The sequence below is a fragment of the Lichenostomus cassidix genome, chromosome 12 (assembly GCF_008360975.1).
Source record: "Lichenostomus cassidix isolate B80296 chromosome 12, HeHo_3.0, whole genome shotgun sequence".
NCBI classification, from domain to species: domain Eukaryota; kingdom Metazoa; phylum Chordata; class Aves; order Passeriformes; family Meliphagidae; genus Lichenostomus; species Lichenostomus cassidix.
The window spans coordinates 20,432,828-20,451,243 of record NC_139493.1 but is presented as its reverse complement, the minus strand read 5'-3'; the positions used below and the strand labels follow the sequence as shown (position 1 = coordinate 20,451,243).

The window sequence follows — 18,416 nt, the reverse complement described above, 5'->3', positions numbered from 1 at the left end:
CTGTTAAACACTAAAGGCAGGAAAAAAACCCAAACTCTTCAGTGCTTGTTTTCTCTCCCTTACAGAAACAGGAGGTGTGTGGAAATCTGACTTTGCAGCATCACATGCTTGAACCAGTGCAAAGGATTCCTCGTTATGAGCTTCTCCTGAAGGACTATTTAAATAAACTTCCAGAAGAATCTCCAGACAGGAAAGATGCTGAAAGTACATATAAACTCCTCTCTGTCTAAAAGCACAATGAAATCTTGGCCAGTTTTTTCTTCACATGTTCAGATACTTACAACCAGGACCATGGCAGAATGGAGATTTGAATTAGTCAGATTATTGCCAAACAAAGGGAATTTGAATGCTTTTGGAGTTGAGAAGAAAAGAGTTGGGATGCCAGGTCTAGGAATGAAAGCAGCTTTGGCAAATAACAGTGACAATATGGTGACATTTGCTGTAGTAGAACAGCTGACATTTTTGTTTAATCCATTGTATGGCCAAGGACAAGGACAGGAAGACATCCTTGCAATAGCCTGAGGAAGAAAGGAAGAATGGTTTTAAGTTTGTATTGTATTTATATGTGTATTTCTTGCCAAGAAAGCACTTAAACTCTATTACCATGGAGAAACAGGAGAAATGGACTTCTCTTGCTTATGAGGGGTTTTTGATCTCTACCAAAACAGGGTCCATATTACCATAAGCAGGTGAGCCCTGTTTTAGGAAAATAGCCTTAAAAATATGCTTGGGAAGACTAAACTTTTAATTAAAATCAATTTTAATAGATGATTCCTAGAAGGTGAGGGTTTTCTGTCACTGTGCTTTGGCTCATCTAGATTTTAGGGAGAGAAAGGTGAAACATAGATCAGTTGAACATGCAGAAGTGATTGTGTCTATAATTGCTTATGTAACATCAATTTTGAAGGAAAAGCAGTAATCAGAGAGGTGACACCCCCCTCCCCCCAAGATGCTATTAAAAGATATAATCCAGAGAATGCATAACTGTTGGTACCTTTATTGCAGAGTCACTGGAGCTGATATCAACAGCAGCAAACCATTCCAATGCAGCCATCCGGAAGATGGTGAGTAGCAATTCCAGAATGGAATTGTGATCTGACTGAAACACTTGGCTGAACTGAGGGCCTCCCATTGCAACAGGCTCAGTACCGTAGGCTGGGGAAGAATATCTGACTGTCAGTCAGGCTTTAAATGTGTTGGATGTCTGAGTTCTTTTTATTGTAAAGACAATTTCTGTGGATTGTTTGGCTTAAATTCCACTTTCCTCATTCTTAAGGACCCAGTGAATTGAAAAAGGAAGTCTTCATAAAACTATTCGCTTTTCCTTGAACAGTGTTGAAAGTATTCTGATTAGGTCCATTTACAAGGTGTCTTTGTCCAGATTTTCAGAGGTTTTTTAGTCCTACGGATCTTCAACAAAAGGAAAGTTGCTTTAATTTGATTCTGGCTCATCTTAAATGCCCAAAGTGTGCATTTTGCATGCATCAGTAGCTTTGGAAAGCTGTGTTTCAAAAGCTGGGCAGTGAGACTATGGAGATTTTGGACATTAGCACAAATTTTACATATAGAAGAGCTAGTGCATTACCATTAAAGTAAATTGGCTTTATAGCTGCAGATGTTATCCCTTAGGTGCACATATGTGTCTCAGGATATTTTCTATCTAACAGAGACCTGAAATGCTGTGTATCTGGCTTAGCACTCCCTGACAGTTTTGGGGTGCAAGGTTTATATTCCCTTCCCAATCATAACATTACTTCCTCCTCCAGCTGGCAAGGACACCATGAGACTGCGTTTCCTGTGGCTGCTATGGGGAAGTAACCAGCTGATGTCTGTGTATTTTCAGTGTGTCTGAAAACACAGTTAGGAAACCATCTGTTTCAATTTGAGTCTGGCATGTTCTCTTGATAAGGATATATTTTGGTGGAAATTTTCCTGGTTTGTGGCCTCTAGCAACTCTTCCTATGGGCTGTGTACAATATCTCTGCAGACATCAGGAATGTGAAACAACCGGCTCGTTGGTTTCTGTGTTGGTTGCTTTTTCTGTTAGTACACAAGAACCTATTGGAAAAGGCTGCTATAATAATTTTGCTGCATGAGGTCCAAGCCAAACTGAAAGGAAAGTGAGTGCTGTAGCAAAATCTCCAGAAGTTAGTAGAGGGCCAAATTAATTGTTGGCTGCTTACTCCTGTTGTGGTGCAGTAGAAGAAATAAATCATGCTTCCAAAGCTGACTTGTCCTAAAAGTGCAACTACTCCTCAGGTTTTGGACCTATTTGTAGTGTTCTAGTTTCTCGTTTATAAAATATGTAAGTTTGATAAGGTCAGTGTTGTTTGTATGTTTGTAAATAAGTGGAATATCTTGCTCATCATCCCATTTGGTGGAAAAAATCTGCTGCCTTTTGGGCCTTAGATGATTTACTTACTTGTTTTAGTCCACAGCCCCCACCTTCCATTTTGTTTGCAGTACGTTCATTTTAATGGTTTGAGATTTTATTTCTTTTTTGGTGGGTTTTTTTTTCTGCTGTTCATTTCTTTAATTGTCAGCCAAAAGAATTGATTAGGACAGGAACTGGTATGATGTATATTTGCTGTGAGAGTTGTCGAGTCAAATGGAGGCAAACAAAATGTATAAAGACCTGGAATTGCAGCTTAATCTATAGGTAGGTAGACATATGATTTAGAGATGTGTTTGGGCATATATTTGAGTGTAAATGGATTGATCTTGGTCCTCACTTCCTGACCATTTGATGACAGTGTCATTTGGAGCACATCTGTCCAGACTGGAGTTGAAAAGCTATACCTTTCCAAGGGCTGTAATTCAGGAGCACGATGTACATACCTCTTTTATTTTGACTTGCTAAAGCTTCTGCACTGCTTAATAAGGCAATTGCAAGTGGATCAATGAGTCACCTTTATCTATTAGAATACTCTCTAGAGGGACTTTAATATTTAGATGCCTTAATGTAAAGTAGAAACAGGGATTTGCTGAAAAGGAAATAGTAATCCCTTCATAAAGAATTTTGACCAAGATATAAGGATGCCTGTAATACTTTAAAAGTATATTTTAAGCATTTTGGTAGGCCTATTACAGAGGTACTTTTGGCCATGGAGGCCCTTGCATAGGACCGCAGTATTTCCCCAGACAGCTGAGGTTTTACACTTAGCTTAGAGCTGTGGAATATGACGGTGCTTCCTGATGAAGACCTACCTCCAGCTGTATCAGCAACAAACAGAAGAGGTGGCACTTCTCAAAAGTTGAAAAATTATCATATTGTGGCAGAAATCTTATGTCTGAGACATGGGATAGAAACTCATTTAATAAATTAAAACTTGGAAATTATTGGTAACACACTGGTCTCCAACTTGGCCATTGATTTTATTGGCTATTGCTTCTAAAATTCCAAAGGATTAGTATTTGGACTTGACAATCTTAGAGATCTATTTCAACCTTTATGATTCTATGACACATACTTATTGTTGAATAGTAACAGTCTAAAAAGATCAAATAAATTGATCTCAATATGTCATTAAATTGTACAATCTGAGTATAGCTAATCCAGTATGCCTAATACAGAGTGGGGAATAGTACTGAAGAATATGCAACAGGTTTTAATATAAATGCAGAGCTACAGCGAAAGTGAAAGACTGTTTTATTTCAACTTATGTACATTTACTGCAGAAATGATACAGTGGGCAATAGACCACATGGAACTTTTTTTTTTTTTTAATATTTAAATTTCTGGGGTTTTGTACCTGCAGGAAAAGATGCACAAGCTTTTGGAAGTCTATGAGCGCCTGGGTGGTGAAGAGGATATTGTTAACCCAGCCAATGAGCTCATTAAAGAAGGACACATTCAGAAACTTTCAGCAAAGAATGGCACAGCACAGGATAGGTATTTATTCCTGGTGAGTGTTTTAGTTACTCTTTTATTCTCAGGGTTGTGCTCAGAGCCTTAGAGCAAACTGGTCTAGTTGAAAGGAGTCCCTTCCCGTGGCAGGGGGTGGAATGAGATGGGCTTTAAGGTCCCTTCTAACCCAAACCATCTTTTGAATCCATGATTCTGTGGTACTTTTCCATCTTCCTAAGCTCGAAGACAAAAAGCATTCACCAGCTGATTCCAGCTACTCCTTGTGAGCAGCAGTTTTCTCTTGAAGCTTTTTTCTCAAGGATTTCCTTCTTTCTTCCATGCTGTGCCTTTGCTGATGCCTTGTCAGACCCAAAGGGGTCTTTCCCATCTTCTCTCCTCAGAGGCTGAGTTTTTGCAGAGTGCCACAGGAGGTGGTTACCATCTATACCACATTGCTGCAGGAGATAGCCACCTCTTGCTGGCACTGAGAGAAAAGCTCTTGCGCTTTCAAGCAGTCAAATTCAGAGGGAGGGGCAGAAGGGAAAAGTGACTAGCCTGGCATGTTTCTGTCTGCCCACATCTTTCAGTAATGATCTGTCAGCCTCAATTTCACCTTAAATCTCTTCTTGAGAACTATGTCTTAGAGTAAAACACACCAGAGCTCTGAACTTTCACAATGCACGCTGTGTCCAGCATGGAACCCCCTAAGTTAAACTCTTGCCTTGTTGCAGTTTAACAGCATGGTGCTGTACTGTGTGCCAAAACTGAGGCTGATCGGCCAGAAGTTCAGTGTCCGAGAGAAGATGGACATTGCAGGACTTCAGGTTTGCATCTCTTCTTTACCCTTTTTTTAATGCTTCTCCACGTGACAGCTTCGGATCCCTGCTGAATCCAAACACACAACATTATATGAATGTAAAAATATAATAAAATTCTAAAATCCAGCTTTGGATCACTTTGGATCAATGCAGCTTTTCCACTACGAGATAAACCTTAAGGTGCTGGAGTGTGTCCAGAGAAGCACAACAGAGCTGGGGAGGGGTCTGGAGCAAAGTCTGACGAGGGAGCTGGGGGGATTCTGTCTGGACATAAGGAGCGAGGCCTTCTCGCTCTCTGCAATTGCCTGAAACGTGGGTGTAGCCAGGTGAGGGCTGACCTCTTCTCACAGGTCACAGGATGAGAGGAAGCAGCCTGAAGTTGCACCAAGGGAGATTTATGTTGGATATTAGGGAATATTTCTTCACTGAAATGGTTGTCCAGCCCTGGCATAAGCTGCCCAGGGAAGTGGTGATGTCACCATCGCTGCAAATGTTGAAAAAGCCTGTGGATGTGGCAGTTGAGAACGTGGTTTTGTGGTGAATGTGAGGGTGCTGTTTTGATGGACTTGATGGTATAAAGTCTTTTCCAACTCTAATGATTTTATGATTGTTTCTCTTTTTGGTTCTTTTTGGTTGCTTGGGTTTTTAAAATTTTTATAAGAATCATTCAAAGCAGAGTAGAATAATGTTGACCATGTACATATTTGGATTGAGAGCCTTCCCTGGCTCCAGCCCCAGCTTGGCTGGCACAGGAGGCACCTTCTTCCCCTACTTCTGTAGGAGTCTGGTTGGTGGTAGTGATTCCACAAGTTTTGTAGCAAGACAGGTAATTACGGAAATAGTCCCTTATTTTTTCCTACTTCTGTACTTTATTCCAAATGATCCTTTTGACTAAGCATTTCAAAGAATTACTATATTTGTAAGTAATTAAAAATGTTGGAAAGACAAGGTTGATGAGTAAAAAGCTGACATGCTTTTTACAGGTCCAAGAAATTGCCAAGCAAAATGTGGCTCATACATTTTCCATAACAGGAAAAAAGAGATCATTGGAACTACAAGCCAGGTATGCTACTTTTTCTGTCTTTGAAGGTTTGTGAATATGTATAGAGAAATTGACTGAGGGACTGTGCTAGTGGGACAGAGCTTTAAATCATGAGATGAGCAGCAGAGAAGGATAATTTGGATATGCAAGAGAACATTGGTCCTAAGTCAAAGTGTGTTGGAGGGCTATGTTGATTGCCTTTACTGAATGGCATCAATGTTTATATTAGTGCTTGTAGGGTCCACTCTGTCAGTGATTTAGGTATTTTTGACATTTGGTAATAATTACTGTCAATAATTATTAATAATATTTATAAAATAGTGGATGGCAAAGCTAAAAATCTAATGGATATAAGGCTGTGAAGCTGTGAAATTAATTTACTGAAAATACTTTAAGTAGAATGATGATATTTTCTCTATTTTTTTGTTTTAACAGGACAGAAGAGGAGAAGAGGGAGTGGATTAATGTTAGTACAAAGCACCAATGATAAGGGGGGCAATCACCATCCAGACAGCATTTAAAATTATCTTTTTGGGGTTCTAAACTAATGTGACTGTGCAGGGAAGCTGGGTGGGCCAGTCTGGCAGAGCTGCTCACAGAGAAGTGTGGAGCCCTGTCAGGGTCCTAGTGCTGACCAACTGGCCCCAGAAAGTGTCTGGGGGCTCCCTTTTCCTGCATTCCTGAAGTCCAGTATGAGGAGAGGCTGAGGCATCAGACCTTGTATATTCTTCCAGTTTGACTTGTAGAGACGTTGTCTGATGGCAGTCTTAGTTTTTAACTTACACAATGATGGGTTAACACCACCACTTAAGGATTTTAAGTTCCCCTTTCATTTATACAAGTGTAAGCGTTTTTCACCAAATGATAACACTACTCATCTTCCTATGAGAGAATTGTTTTTGTGATGCTTCTCATCGTTGCTGATATTTTTGTGTCAGGTCATTCAAGCCACAATAGAAAAGCACAAACAGAACAGTGAGACATTCAGAGCTTTCAACAGCTCTTTTTCACAAGAGGAGGAGCATCTTCCTGATTCCTCAGTAAGTACCAGTGCTTCATTCTTCTTTGCCAGAAGAGTTTTACCAACAGTAAGATTTGCACAGCGAATTTTAAAATAGTGGAGTCTTGTTCTCCATTTTTATATGACATTATAGGGCAGTCAGCTCCATTTCTATGGCTCTCAAATGTGTATCAGTCACAGTTACTCAGCTGTGCAGATATGGAATAAATTACCCAGGGCAATTCAATGCCAGAGACCCATCAGTCATGTTTTCCAGGCTGGTGGCTTGGCTTTTTTTTAGCAGAGCAGGTATAATTCCTCCATGTTATGAGTGCTTAGCTGTCTGAAATGTTGTTTGTGTGCTTGGGAGATTTTGTTCATTACTCTTTCCCATCTCATCAGGGATGCATTTTGGGATTATTTCTTTGATGTTATTTTATTATTATTTAAAATATTTTAAAGATTTGGAAGGAAAATGATGCATTTTAAAAGGATCTTAAAATAATGTCTTATACATAACAAATATATTTCAGAAAAAATACTCTTCAACTAAATAGGCAGAATAGTCTTGAAAGTTTATTGTTTCTCTACAGTCATAAGGTATCACTCTGTGTTGTGTTTGCTAGAAATTTTGTTTAAGGATTCACATCAGGACAATATCTCTCCATTCAACTTTAAAATGATGGTGATAACCTTAGCCACAGGCATTTGCTACAAGCTGAAGAGGAATAGGGCCTGGGAGAGCAAAATATTTAGGAATATCATGCAGTGCTGCCTGTGACTTTATGACTTCTGACATGATAGATCTTTGAGCAGAGAGAGAGAAGGTCCATCTGCAGAGGCTGAATTTTGGGAGCTTTTTATCTTCCTCCTCCTCTGCTTCCGAAACTGTTTGGGTTTATTTTGTTTTGTACCTAACCATTTATGACACCTCTCCTTGGAGAGTCAAGACTGATTCAGTGACTCAATAATCTGAATTTTTTACCTGAATGATTTCCCAGGGACCTCAGGAGAGGTGTTGGATATGCCTTTCATCCCAGCATAATCAGACTGGCAGTAAAGATCTTCTCAAAACTTCATAGACTCCAGAATCCCGCTACTGATAGCCATTTTCAGAATCTGGCATAGTTTACTTATCCTGAGCTATTCATCAGCTAAAAATACTTGGGAAAAAATTGAAAATAATCAGTTCATGCCTATATTTTTCAGTTAACTGCTGCATTCAGAGCCAGGATGCTTTGATGGAAAAAATCTTTTGCTGATAAGCAAACTAATAAGCACACTTCTTTCTGTGTAATTAAGACACAGCATCTGGTCAACTTCATTATTATTATCTTTATAAATTCAGTTTGTTTCTGTGTTCATTGTGTAGCCACATATTTATACTCTACTCTTCATAAACGTCAAGCAGCTCAGGAGTCTGGTTTATCCATGGCTGATATTAATGCAGTCTGTACTGTAATTTCTTTAATGCCAGAATACTAACCTGCATTTTTAGGAGATTAGCTTCTCTAGATAATCAGCTTTGCAAACTGATGTCATAGCTAAATATGACAGAAATTTTCAATTAAAATGAGCTGAGGTATTTCTGTAAGGAAAACTGGACAAATATTGAGAACATTGTTAACTGCAATACACTGCGGTGCATAGCATCCACCATACATATCATCTATGGAATATTGGGCAGCAACTTTAAAAGAAAAAGTGACCCTTTTTTGCTCTCATGAGTCAAGAAATAGATAGGCAGTCATGGATCCCTGGCTGGATCTGTAACTTATGAGAAATTACACTATGGTTTTAATAAGCCTGTAGAAAAAGAGTAAAATTGTTCTTTTCCCATCCTTGGCCATACATTTACTATGTTACAGTGCATAGGACTGGTTGCAGTTTATGACCAGTGCATCCAACTCTGACCATGCTTGTGTTTCCCTGCGGACTCACGTAAGCTCATACCAGCATTTCGGGCTGGTGTCAGCCTGAAATCTGCCTACAGAAGACTTGTGTTTTCTGGGAAGTGCAGAGATCTGAAGTTTAACTTGACTCTTAAGATTATGCCTGTGCAGGTCTTCAGCAACTAATGAACTCTCACCTGTCAGGAAGGTGTTGTTGCTAATCAGTGCCACGCAGTGTAATGGTAGCAGTAGTCTTTTATTTTAAAAGTCTTTTTAGAAAGCTTTCAGGTCCCTTCGTGGTTTAGTTCTTCCATCTTCACCAGCAGCATTTCCAAACTATATGAAGGGTGATTTTAAAGCCATCTAAGAATGTTCCCAAGGAAAAGGACCTCTATCACCACTGCTTCATCTCAGAAGAGTTGGAGGCTCCTGGTGTAGAGAAGGATGCAGTTTGTGCAGTCTTGGAAGGCTGTCAAGGAAAAGTGCTGCAGAGAGCTGAGCTCTGTGAAAGTGGCACCCCTAAGATTTGAGAGTGAGAATGCTTCTGTTAGTTAAATCATGATTGTTAGATGCTGAATCATCATTATTTCCATCTACTGTTTCTGTCCCCATAGATCTGGGGTGATTCTGACAAACATGTCAATAACTGTATTCTTACCAGTTCTTAGACACTATGAGTGGTAGTGGTAACATAACAGGGAGAAGCCCTTTTGAAATACTTTCCAGGTAACAGTAGAGGGTATTTAATTTTTAGCCCATTATTCCAAATAAACAAACAGACATGGGGATCTGAATAAGCAACTGGAGAAATTTACTCTTTCCCCAAATTTCCTGGGGGTTTCCTTAATCTCTTCTTCAAACCCTGTTTTTTCTCCACATTTTTCTTTTTCCAAGTCCCATCACAGCACACAGATGTCCTTTTACTAGGCAGAGTAAATCCCTGGGTTGATTAGGATTCCAGTGAAAAGAACCCCCTTTGCGAGGACTAAGGAACAGATATTGTGAACACCTTAGGGTTGCTGAGCTTTTGCAGAGGCAGAAATGGTTAGAGCTGAGTAGTGATGCTTCCCTTCATTAAATCAAATCCCCTGAGGAAGTGCCATAGGTTGACACAGCCCTGGCCCCAGGGGATGCATTTGCTCCTTTACGTGTTCTAAAGAGTTGATTGATGATATTAGAATCTAAATAGATCCAATGAGGCATCAGAATGATAGCTCTTCAATTTGGCCATTTAATCAGAGATTAAACCTTTTTACTTTCAAATTAAATGAAGCCAGAATGCCAAAATGCATTGGCCATTTGGATGATCTCGAAATAAGAGATCATTGTCTGATTGGCAAAGGAAGAATGATCTATGGGAATAACAGGAGAATGTATCATAAAGAATCTAATAGTTTGAGAACCCTGTGTAAACTAGCGAATTCCCTGTAAATTAATGTCAGATAAGATGGTTTTCCTTTCTTTTTAGAGTGTAGGCTGTGATTTTGGTACTTAATGTACAAAGCTTGTTATTTGCCCTCTACATGTATTGAATACTATTGAATGTATATTTATCTATATGTATGGGATACACATAGATATATGAATATTATCTATTAACTCTATATGAATATATATGGATATACAAACATCTATGTGTATTCAGTTTGTATATGTCTCTATAACTGAATACATAGAGATGCCACTTTGCATTTATTTGGAGACTGAGATTGTGAAGAAGGAAAGCTTAACTGGTTAGTGTTTGAATGGACTAAATTTCAGAATTCCTCTCAGTTCCTCTCAGAATCCAGTGCCTTCATAGAGCCCTTGCTGGTTTGGCTGGCAGGCTCCGATAAAGCGCTGTCCTTCAAACCATGGCACTAATTTTCTGCAGCACGTGGGGGACAGGCACAGGTTGCACCCGAAGGCAGGTTGGCAATTCTGTGCCATCTGTAAAGCCATCCACATCAGAGCCAGCCCCATATTTGTAGGCTGCTGAGCACATATGTGACACATGCACCTGGTCTAGTGCAAGGTGTCCCTGCTCATGGCAGGGGGCTGGAACAAGATGAGCTTTAAGGTCCCTTTCAACTCAGACCATTCTATGATTCTGCGATCTGATTTTATGTATTAAAGTGTACTCACCTGCAAAGAGTTGAGGGGCTGAAAGCAAACTCTTTCTATTTTCTTCTCAATGTTTAATATACTTTAGGAAGAATGTCCATGTTGAAACTGTTCTGTGTCATTCTGTTTCTCCTCAGATAGCCAGCACCAGCTCAGTGGAATCAATGCCAGGAGCAGATGGTGGTGGTGCATTAGGAGGGGTGAGTAATTTGAAGCTAATACTTAAGTCAGAGCAGTGTTGGGAGGTTGGTTATGTTTCTTTTGTAGCAGGAAAGGAAACTCATACTTCAATATAGATTTTATAGGGTTTATATCCTGCTATCTGTGGCTGCATCTGTTGTCCTTAACTTCCTGGCAAAGTTATACCCGTAGCTACTTGCCTTTTGCTGCATCAGGGAATTTGAATCCTGCTCAGATATATCACAAAAACCAGGAAATAAATTCTCCAACCAGTTTGCTAGGTTAAAAAACTGACATTACTTTATTAACAGTGCTGGATGCATGGGGTTTCTCCTCAAATCATGCATGGACTTCTTCAAGAAATATAACTTGTTCAGTAACAACTCACCCCCTTGAGATTTTAGTATGATTTCTTTGAAGTCCATATCCAGTTATTAACACTGACTTTGTCTACCCAGTCGTAAGAATTGTATTAGGCAACAAATGATTAAAGTTCTGAATAGGAATATCACAATAAGTACAAACAGTTGTTTTTATTATCCTACACTGGGGAGTCATGAAACCAGACAAGAGACACCTAGTGCTTCTCTCTGTAACACTTGTGGCTGGTTTTTTTAATTATACTTTCATTTCTATAAGTTAGGAGTTGTTGGAGGGATTGAAGCACCACATCCCTTTAAATTCTTCACATCCATGATTATGTCTCAACAGCAGGTGGTCTGTTGCTGCTCTGTTATCAAGGGCAGCTTCTCTGACTTGAGTCATTTCTGTACTCGGGTCAGTTAAGGCTTGTGAAGTGTAATTTATCCCTTTAACTAAAGCACACGTGATTATCTTTGTGGTGCAGTGGTTCACAGCTTCCCCAGCTCCAGGTGTACAAAGGACAGCAGCAATCATTTCACTCACTGCACAGGGTAACCTGAGAATCACAGTCATCTGGCTGAGCGCTTCTCTCTTTTATGCTTCAAATCCTCTTTGTCAAATAGTGGGGACTTAATCTGCCCATGGCACAGGGCCCTCCAGAAATATGGGCCAGAACATAGGAGTAGCCCAGTCATCCACACAGCAAAAGCCATCCCAGAGGTAGCTTACTGCTCCCAGGCCTAAGAAATTTGTTCCATGCCATTGTATTTTAAGGGAGGTTGGAGTTGTGTTAAATTTTCAAACTTAGAGAAACAACTGACAAAAGTTACACATTTGCTTTGCTGGGAAGGTCCCTTTCACTCTCATTTTAGCAAACAGTTTTATTTTTGTTGATATTCCCGGTGAACAGAGATTTCTACATGTTGGCCCAATTTCAAAGTTTTGCAACATGGTGGGATTTTTCAGTACTTCTAAAGGAGCTGGAAATCCCACCAAGCAGGAGCTATACATTGATCCTACTGAATCCCGTGCACTTATGCAGGGTATCCATCACTCCCCTTGTCAATAACTCCCAGATGTTTCTGTCTTACTCCCATTGAGGTAATATGGGTTGAAGACCATGTGCTTTAACCCTTGTTATTCTAGTCCATAAACTATAGTCAGCAAAATTATTGGTTAGCTTAAGGCGTGTGGGTCCTGTGGTATCAGCATCCATTCTGTTGCCAGTGATGACTTCATTCTGCTGCAGTGGATCCATGAATCTATTTTGGCACCTTCAAAGCTCTATTGATGCTCAGTATCACTTGATATGGTCCCTTGAGGCTTCAATGCTTATGCCATTGATTCTATTCCCTAGTGAGTTATGTTATGTTGTTCCTCTGCCATTTTCTTCATAATGTGTTGGGAGATTATTATCTATTTGCTGGGTATAATCAACCATCCTTCAGGGTTCTTTTCAGCATCTAACAGTTTGGATACTTACTCATCTTCAGATGGTGATAATTGGCAGCCTTATAACCAGCAGCCTCCTTGTCCAAATGCTGATGTTACTCAGGTAACACCATCAGGGTGTCCGTACTGGTGGCCTCCTGGGGTGCTTTGTCAGCCAGCCAATTTCCAGTATTTCTTGGGGTCTCTCAAAATTGATGAGCTTTACAATGTACAGTGTATTACTGCCACCTTTTGAGGTAGCTGCACTCCCTCTAATGATCTCTGTATAATTTGTCCATGTTTCAGGGGGGATCCCTTAGAGTTTCACAGCCCTGTCTCTTTCCAAATGGCTCTATGACCACTCCGAAAGCAAATCTCCAGTCAGTCCATCTATCTACGGTCTTATCCTGTGAGAGCTCCAGCACTCTGTCAGTGCAATCAGTTCTGCTCTCTCAGCCATTGCATTTGGGGTCACTGCTTTGGCCTCTGTTACCTCGTACTCAGTTGCGACCACAGACCTGGGTTTTTGGGTTCCATTTTTCACAGAGCTGGTCCCGTCCATCAAGAGTTCCCAATCCATTTCTTCCGGAGAGGTTTTCTGTAGGTCTTCTTGACTGGACCACACATTTTCAATGGTCGGTTCTGCATTCCGAGCCCATCCTGAAATTCCAGTGGCCCATGCCAGTGGGGCAACTGCATTGTCCACTTACTCTGGTATTTCTACTTCAAGTTCAGGATTCTGTAACAGAAAGACGTGCGTCTCCAAGGCCTTTTCTTCAGGAATATGGACTTGGATTTTTTTTCAAATGTAATTTGTGCATTTAATTTACTCAGTAAATCTCTTCCTAGTAATGGTATGGGACATTCAGATACATAAAGAATTTAATGGGCTAATACCCATTTATGAATTCCAAATTTTAATGGTTGAAAGAAAGGCCAATTATTCTTTTGCTCTGTTTCACCAACAATGTAAATTTTCCTTTACACGTATTTAAAACCGAATACACCACTCCAGTATCTACTAAGAAATCCATTTTGTCACTGCCCAGCGTTAATGTAACCAGAGGTTCAGCTGGGGGTGACACCTCTGGTCTTCATACACTAAAAAATCCATGTCCTCTGTCTGCAAGTACTGAATAATGTTTTCCTATACTAAAGGTGAGGCAACACCTTTTAAGTGGTTTCTTGTCCCTTCTCTTCTAATGTTAACACCATCAGATCTCTGAAGACACGCATATATTCCTTCTGCAAATTAGAATTATTCCCAAAATCAAAAAATAAATCAACATAAGTTGCTCCATTCCATTCCTTTTACAAAACATAATCAGTTGAAAATGGTATTATAATTTGCAGTGCCATTAACAAGCCACTTTTTGTGATTGTTAAGCTTATACATTGGCAACCAAAATCACAGTATTCAACAGGTTGTTCTTGGATCAGGAGGTGGCCCCCCTCAGCCTTTTCCACTTCCTTAAAACACAGCCCAAAAGGGGAGCTTTTTTGATTTCTTCTCCTGGGAACTGTGAAGACAGCCCAGCTCCCATTTTTAACACTTCAAAAACTTTTTAACACTTTTAAAACTTTTTGCAACCTTTTTGTAACCTTTCCCAAAACTGAGATTGTGTCCCTGTACTAGCGTGCAATCTTACCCCAGCCAGCAACCAGTCAAATAAACCCCTCAGCCTCACACTGTGAACTTTCTATCGATGCAACTTACGTGCAGGCAAAATACCCTAAAATAAAATAGCCTAAGTGATGTCTTACTCTTTTTCCCAGAAGGGTTATGGTAAACTCACTAGACCAGGGAATTGAAAGATCTCCCCGAAAGTACTTCGGTGCACATTGGATTGTCAACGATTCCCCTGGCCTGCTGAGCCACTGCCGCATTGTCCCATCTGTGTTAGCAGAAACTGTTACTGAAAATCTGGAAATAAATTCTCCAACCAATTTGCAGGGATAGAAAGTAGATGTTATCAGTGCTGGGTGAAAGGGGATTTCTTCTCAAATCATGCATAGACTTCTTAAAGCAATACAACTAGTTTCGTAATGGATATATGCTGCATGTGTGTCAGAGTTGATTCCTTCAATTTGGGTTTTGAGAGGGGGAGGTTTGTGTGGGCTTTGTTTGTTCGTTTTTGGTGGTTTTTTTGGTGGGGCTTTTTCTGTTTGTTTTTGTGTGTGTGTGTTTGAATTGTGAGAGTGAGCTACACTGACTGCTTGGAGGTAGGAGGGCAAAAAGAGACATTAATCAGATAGGTTCAGGAAACGTGTCTGATTAATACTGTCTCATTGTATAACTCAGGATTTTGTCTCCAGAGCCAAATTTTGAGGAATACTTCTTCCAGAGTATGCTTTCCATGTTTCTGCTAGTGCAGAGGAAGAGATGATAGTACTTTCGTACGTCTCTGGCCTGTAAAAAATTGGCTGCTATGAAAGCAAAATACAGTTTCAAAGGTATTTTTCATTTTGCTCAGTACAATGGCTATGACTGCTGCTGAGTCAAACCCATGGGTTTGAGTCCTTAACAAGGTCTATTTTTTATCATTCTCATCTTTCTCTACTAGAATAAAAGATTTTCAGGAAATGCCTAGGGTCAGTTGAATTTACTGAAAATTGGCCTCAACAAGAACAAACAAGAACCAAAAATACCCTTACCTGTGTTTTAGGATGTTATGTATCAGCGTGACAATTTTAATAACAAAGGAGCCACTTCACGGCTCCTCCAGATCTCTGGCCAAGCTTGAGGGTGTACAGAGCGTCAATGCAAAGCTGTTAAACAAGCCTGACCCATACAAAAACCACGTTATAAATGTTTGTGATTAGTGTGCTCCTTGCTGGTTATTTTTTGTTCTCACTTCATATTTTCGCTTAACAAAATTTTCTTTATTTATAGTCGGTTTTGCGATTAGTGTCCTGTACCTTGAGTTACAGATGTTGTATTGAGTTAGCTACTTTTAAAAAAATTACGTTTTATAGTATGAAATTAAAAAAACCCACACATAAAAATTCTGGTTGGTCTTAAACTTCTTTGGAAAATGTAAATTTTATTTGTAATTAGATTTCAAAGTTGTATCTTAGTTGATTATAAATAGTTGTGTCAGTGATACGCATAGCATATCTTGATACATTAAGTAATTTTCCTTAAATCATGTATTTAAAGAAAATTTTAATTCCTGACATAGAAATAAAAGTGGAGTTGATCAAAAAGACAAAGTTAGAAATAACCAGAATTGTGTAGTATTGATTCTGGGCACTAATTTTGCTTAAAATGGATAATATCAATGGGAATTATGAGTAAGAATGTTATTTGCAGCTTCAGAAAATAAGAATTTTTAGTGCTGACAACTCTAGTAACAGCTCAGTGAGAGCACAAGCAATACATCCTGTGCTCAGCAGATTCACATGCAAACCACTTGGTGGTAGCGGTGGCCAGCAAACTGAGAGCTCCTTCCCGTGCTTCTCCAGCCTGCTCAGGAGCCTTCTGGGATTTTCTTCAGTGTTCATATTTGCATAACCAGACAGTGAAATCCTACTGCAGGAAGGATCATCTGCTCATCTACAGCATCATGGTATCTCTTTCTGAGTTGTCTTGCTGCTCTGCACTGCGAGTGCAGTTTATGCTCAGACTGCTGTGTGCAAGAGGAAATAAGAGCCTGTGGAAAATGTCTTTCATGTAACCTTGCATATATAATGTCGGCATGTAGAGAAACAAACAAAAAAACTACAAAGTACAAAATTTGCTATATGATTTTAAATTATTTTTCACCTATATTAAGCACCTGCTGATTTTCTACCTATTGTGGGTTGCTCCAAATAGTTCATTTATAAATGGAAAATACACCTATAAGAGCATAACGAGAAGCAAAAGAGTTGAAACTGCTTTGTAGCTCATGTGTCTGCTCCTGTAAGAGTCTCATCAGAATGTGTCTATGAGTTACATGAACAGCATTGGGGCTGAATTTCTACCTGCTGGCCCAGACAGAATGAAATACCTGGCACAGAGCAGCTGTGGCTGCCCCATCCCTGGAAGTGTTCAAGACCACATTGGATGGGGCTTGGAGCAACCTAGGGTAGTGGAAGGTGTCCCTGCCCATGACAGGGTGGTGGATGAGATGAGCTTTAAGGTCACTTCTAATCCAAACCATTCTGGGACTATGTGATTCTGTGACTATATAGCAAGTAATAAATAATTGCAACAGCAGTCTCCTCAGCCCACTGGTTTTCTTGCTGTTCCTACCAGCTTTCTGGTGATTCTTCCCTGCATTTCAGAAGTAAATGGAGGCTCCATGGTTCACTAAAGATAAGATGTCTGCTTACCTAAGAAGGCCAGCCACAGGCCTTCGTCTTGCAGTCACGTGAGTTGTACGTGTTGCTGGGATATATGCTAATTTTCCACCAAAATTTTAAAATTGAAGGAAACTGTCAAGATTTAGAGAGTGAAATGAAGCTGTAGAGTAAAAGCAAATTAGCAGTCAAAACAGCCTAGTCTGAAGGAAGTAGATCCTGGCTCTGAACAGATTCTATGTGAGTGGTTTTTCTTGTCAGACTCAGCATTTTCAAAGCAGAGTTGGGTGTACTGAGAAAGATGAGAAATATGACAGTTATTCAAGCTCATTAATGTCAAGATGCTGAAGCAAGTGCAGCTCTGTGTTATCACCCCATTTCACAAGCATCAGCAGTAAATAAAGTAGCTTATGGAATAAAGGACACAGTTGCAAAGTGACTGTTAAATTTATCTGTGATGAACAATGTGAGTTACAATGCATGTCCTTGTTTGCTACAAAAGCCTTTCTGTTCAGATGATGTGCTAAGAATATGTATTAAGGTCACCTGAGCCATCACTGGATGGGGTGAGGGCACTGCCTGTGCAGGAATGACTTCTCATTTTCACAGGAATGGAAAGCAATTCTTTTTTAATTCTTTTTTTCAGTGTCAGCAGTGTTAAATAACAATGTTATTAACACTGTTAATTTAACAATGTTAAATAACGTTATTTTAAAAGTCTTCTGTAATAGCTCACTGGAATTTGCCAAGTAATAATGGCTTTTTTTTGTTATCTTTCCTGCAGCTACAATAGCGAATTTCAAACCCTCGTGTTCTCACTGCATTCTCAAAATGTTGAGAAATATTATGAAATATTGCTGGTGTTCATCAAACACTTAAAGACATCTTTATACAGAGCCTGTTTGGTTTAGTGAAGTTAGTATTAAGTCCTTGTTATATGCTTCAGCACAAGTTAAAATATAATGGTGTAAAATAGAAGCCTGTGCAGAACTGCCCTAACAAATCTTGCCCAATTTAGTACGCTTTGTGCCTTCTTTCTTTGTCCAAGATATGGGTCATTTTTGGAAGTGGACACTGTCCAGACTGTTGCACACTGAGGAGGAAGTCAAATAGAAGATCTCTTAGAGGAAATACTGAACTTGAGTCTTATCTGTGTTGTAGAGCATGCATGTGGGAGATGATGTATATTCCTAATGAAGTGCAACCAAATTAACCAGTTTCCACATGAAGCAGCCCACCTGATTCACAGTAGGGGAACTACCTACATTTTTTCTTTTGTAGGTGCCTACATGTAGGTGCCTACTGAAAGCCAAAAATTAGTTTTGTTTAGCATTTGTTGTGATTATCTTCCAGTCAGAGCTCACAGGGCTAAATGGTGCCTTCATTTTTGCTCTTGCCATTCCAGTAACACCAGTGTAATTGTGGTTAATATAAGAATCAAAAGCCTTGAGAAAAA

At 39.7% G+C, this 18,416-nt stretch overlaps 1 protein-coding gene across 5 annotated transcripts in view; it reads left to right on the top strand.

Moving 5' to 3' along the window:
* FGD3 (FYVE, RhoGEF and PH domain containing 3) overlaps positions 1-18,416 on the top strand; it is a 120,381-nt gene that overhangs the window by 86,875 nt on the left and 15,090 nt on the right. For all 5 annotated transcript variants that reach the window (XR_014854815.1, XM_085073174.1, XM_085073178.1 and 2 more), the window contains exons 8-15: positions 66-204; positions 1,006-1,064; positions 3,759-3,905; positions 4,579-4,671; positions 5,649-5,728; positions 6,143-6,173; positions 6,646-6,747; positions 10,840-10,902. Coding sequence is in view for 4 of the 5 variants with exons in the window: in XM_085073174.1 (XP_084929300.1) it covers positions 66-204; positions 1,006-1,064; positions 3,759-3,905; positions 4,579-4,671; positions 5,649-5,728; positions 6,143-6,173; positions 6,646-6,747; positions 10,840-10,902 (714 nt within the window). In the remaining variant the exon portion in view is untranslated. The remainder of the gene's footprint in view (positions 1-65; positions 205-1,005; positions 1,065-3,758; positions 3,906-4,578; positions 4,672-5,648; positions 5,729-6,142; positions 6,174-6,645; positions 6,748-10,839; positions 10,903-18,416) is intronic.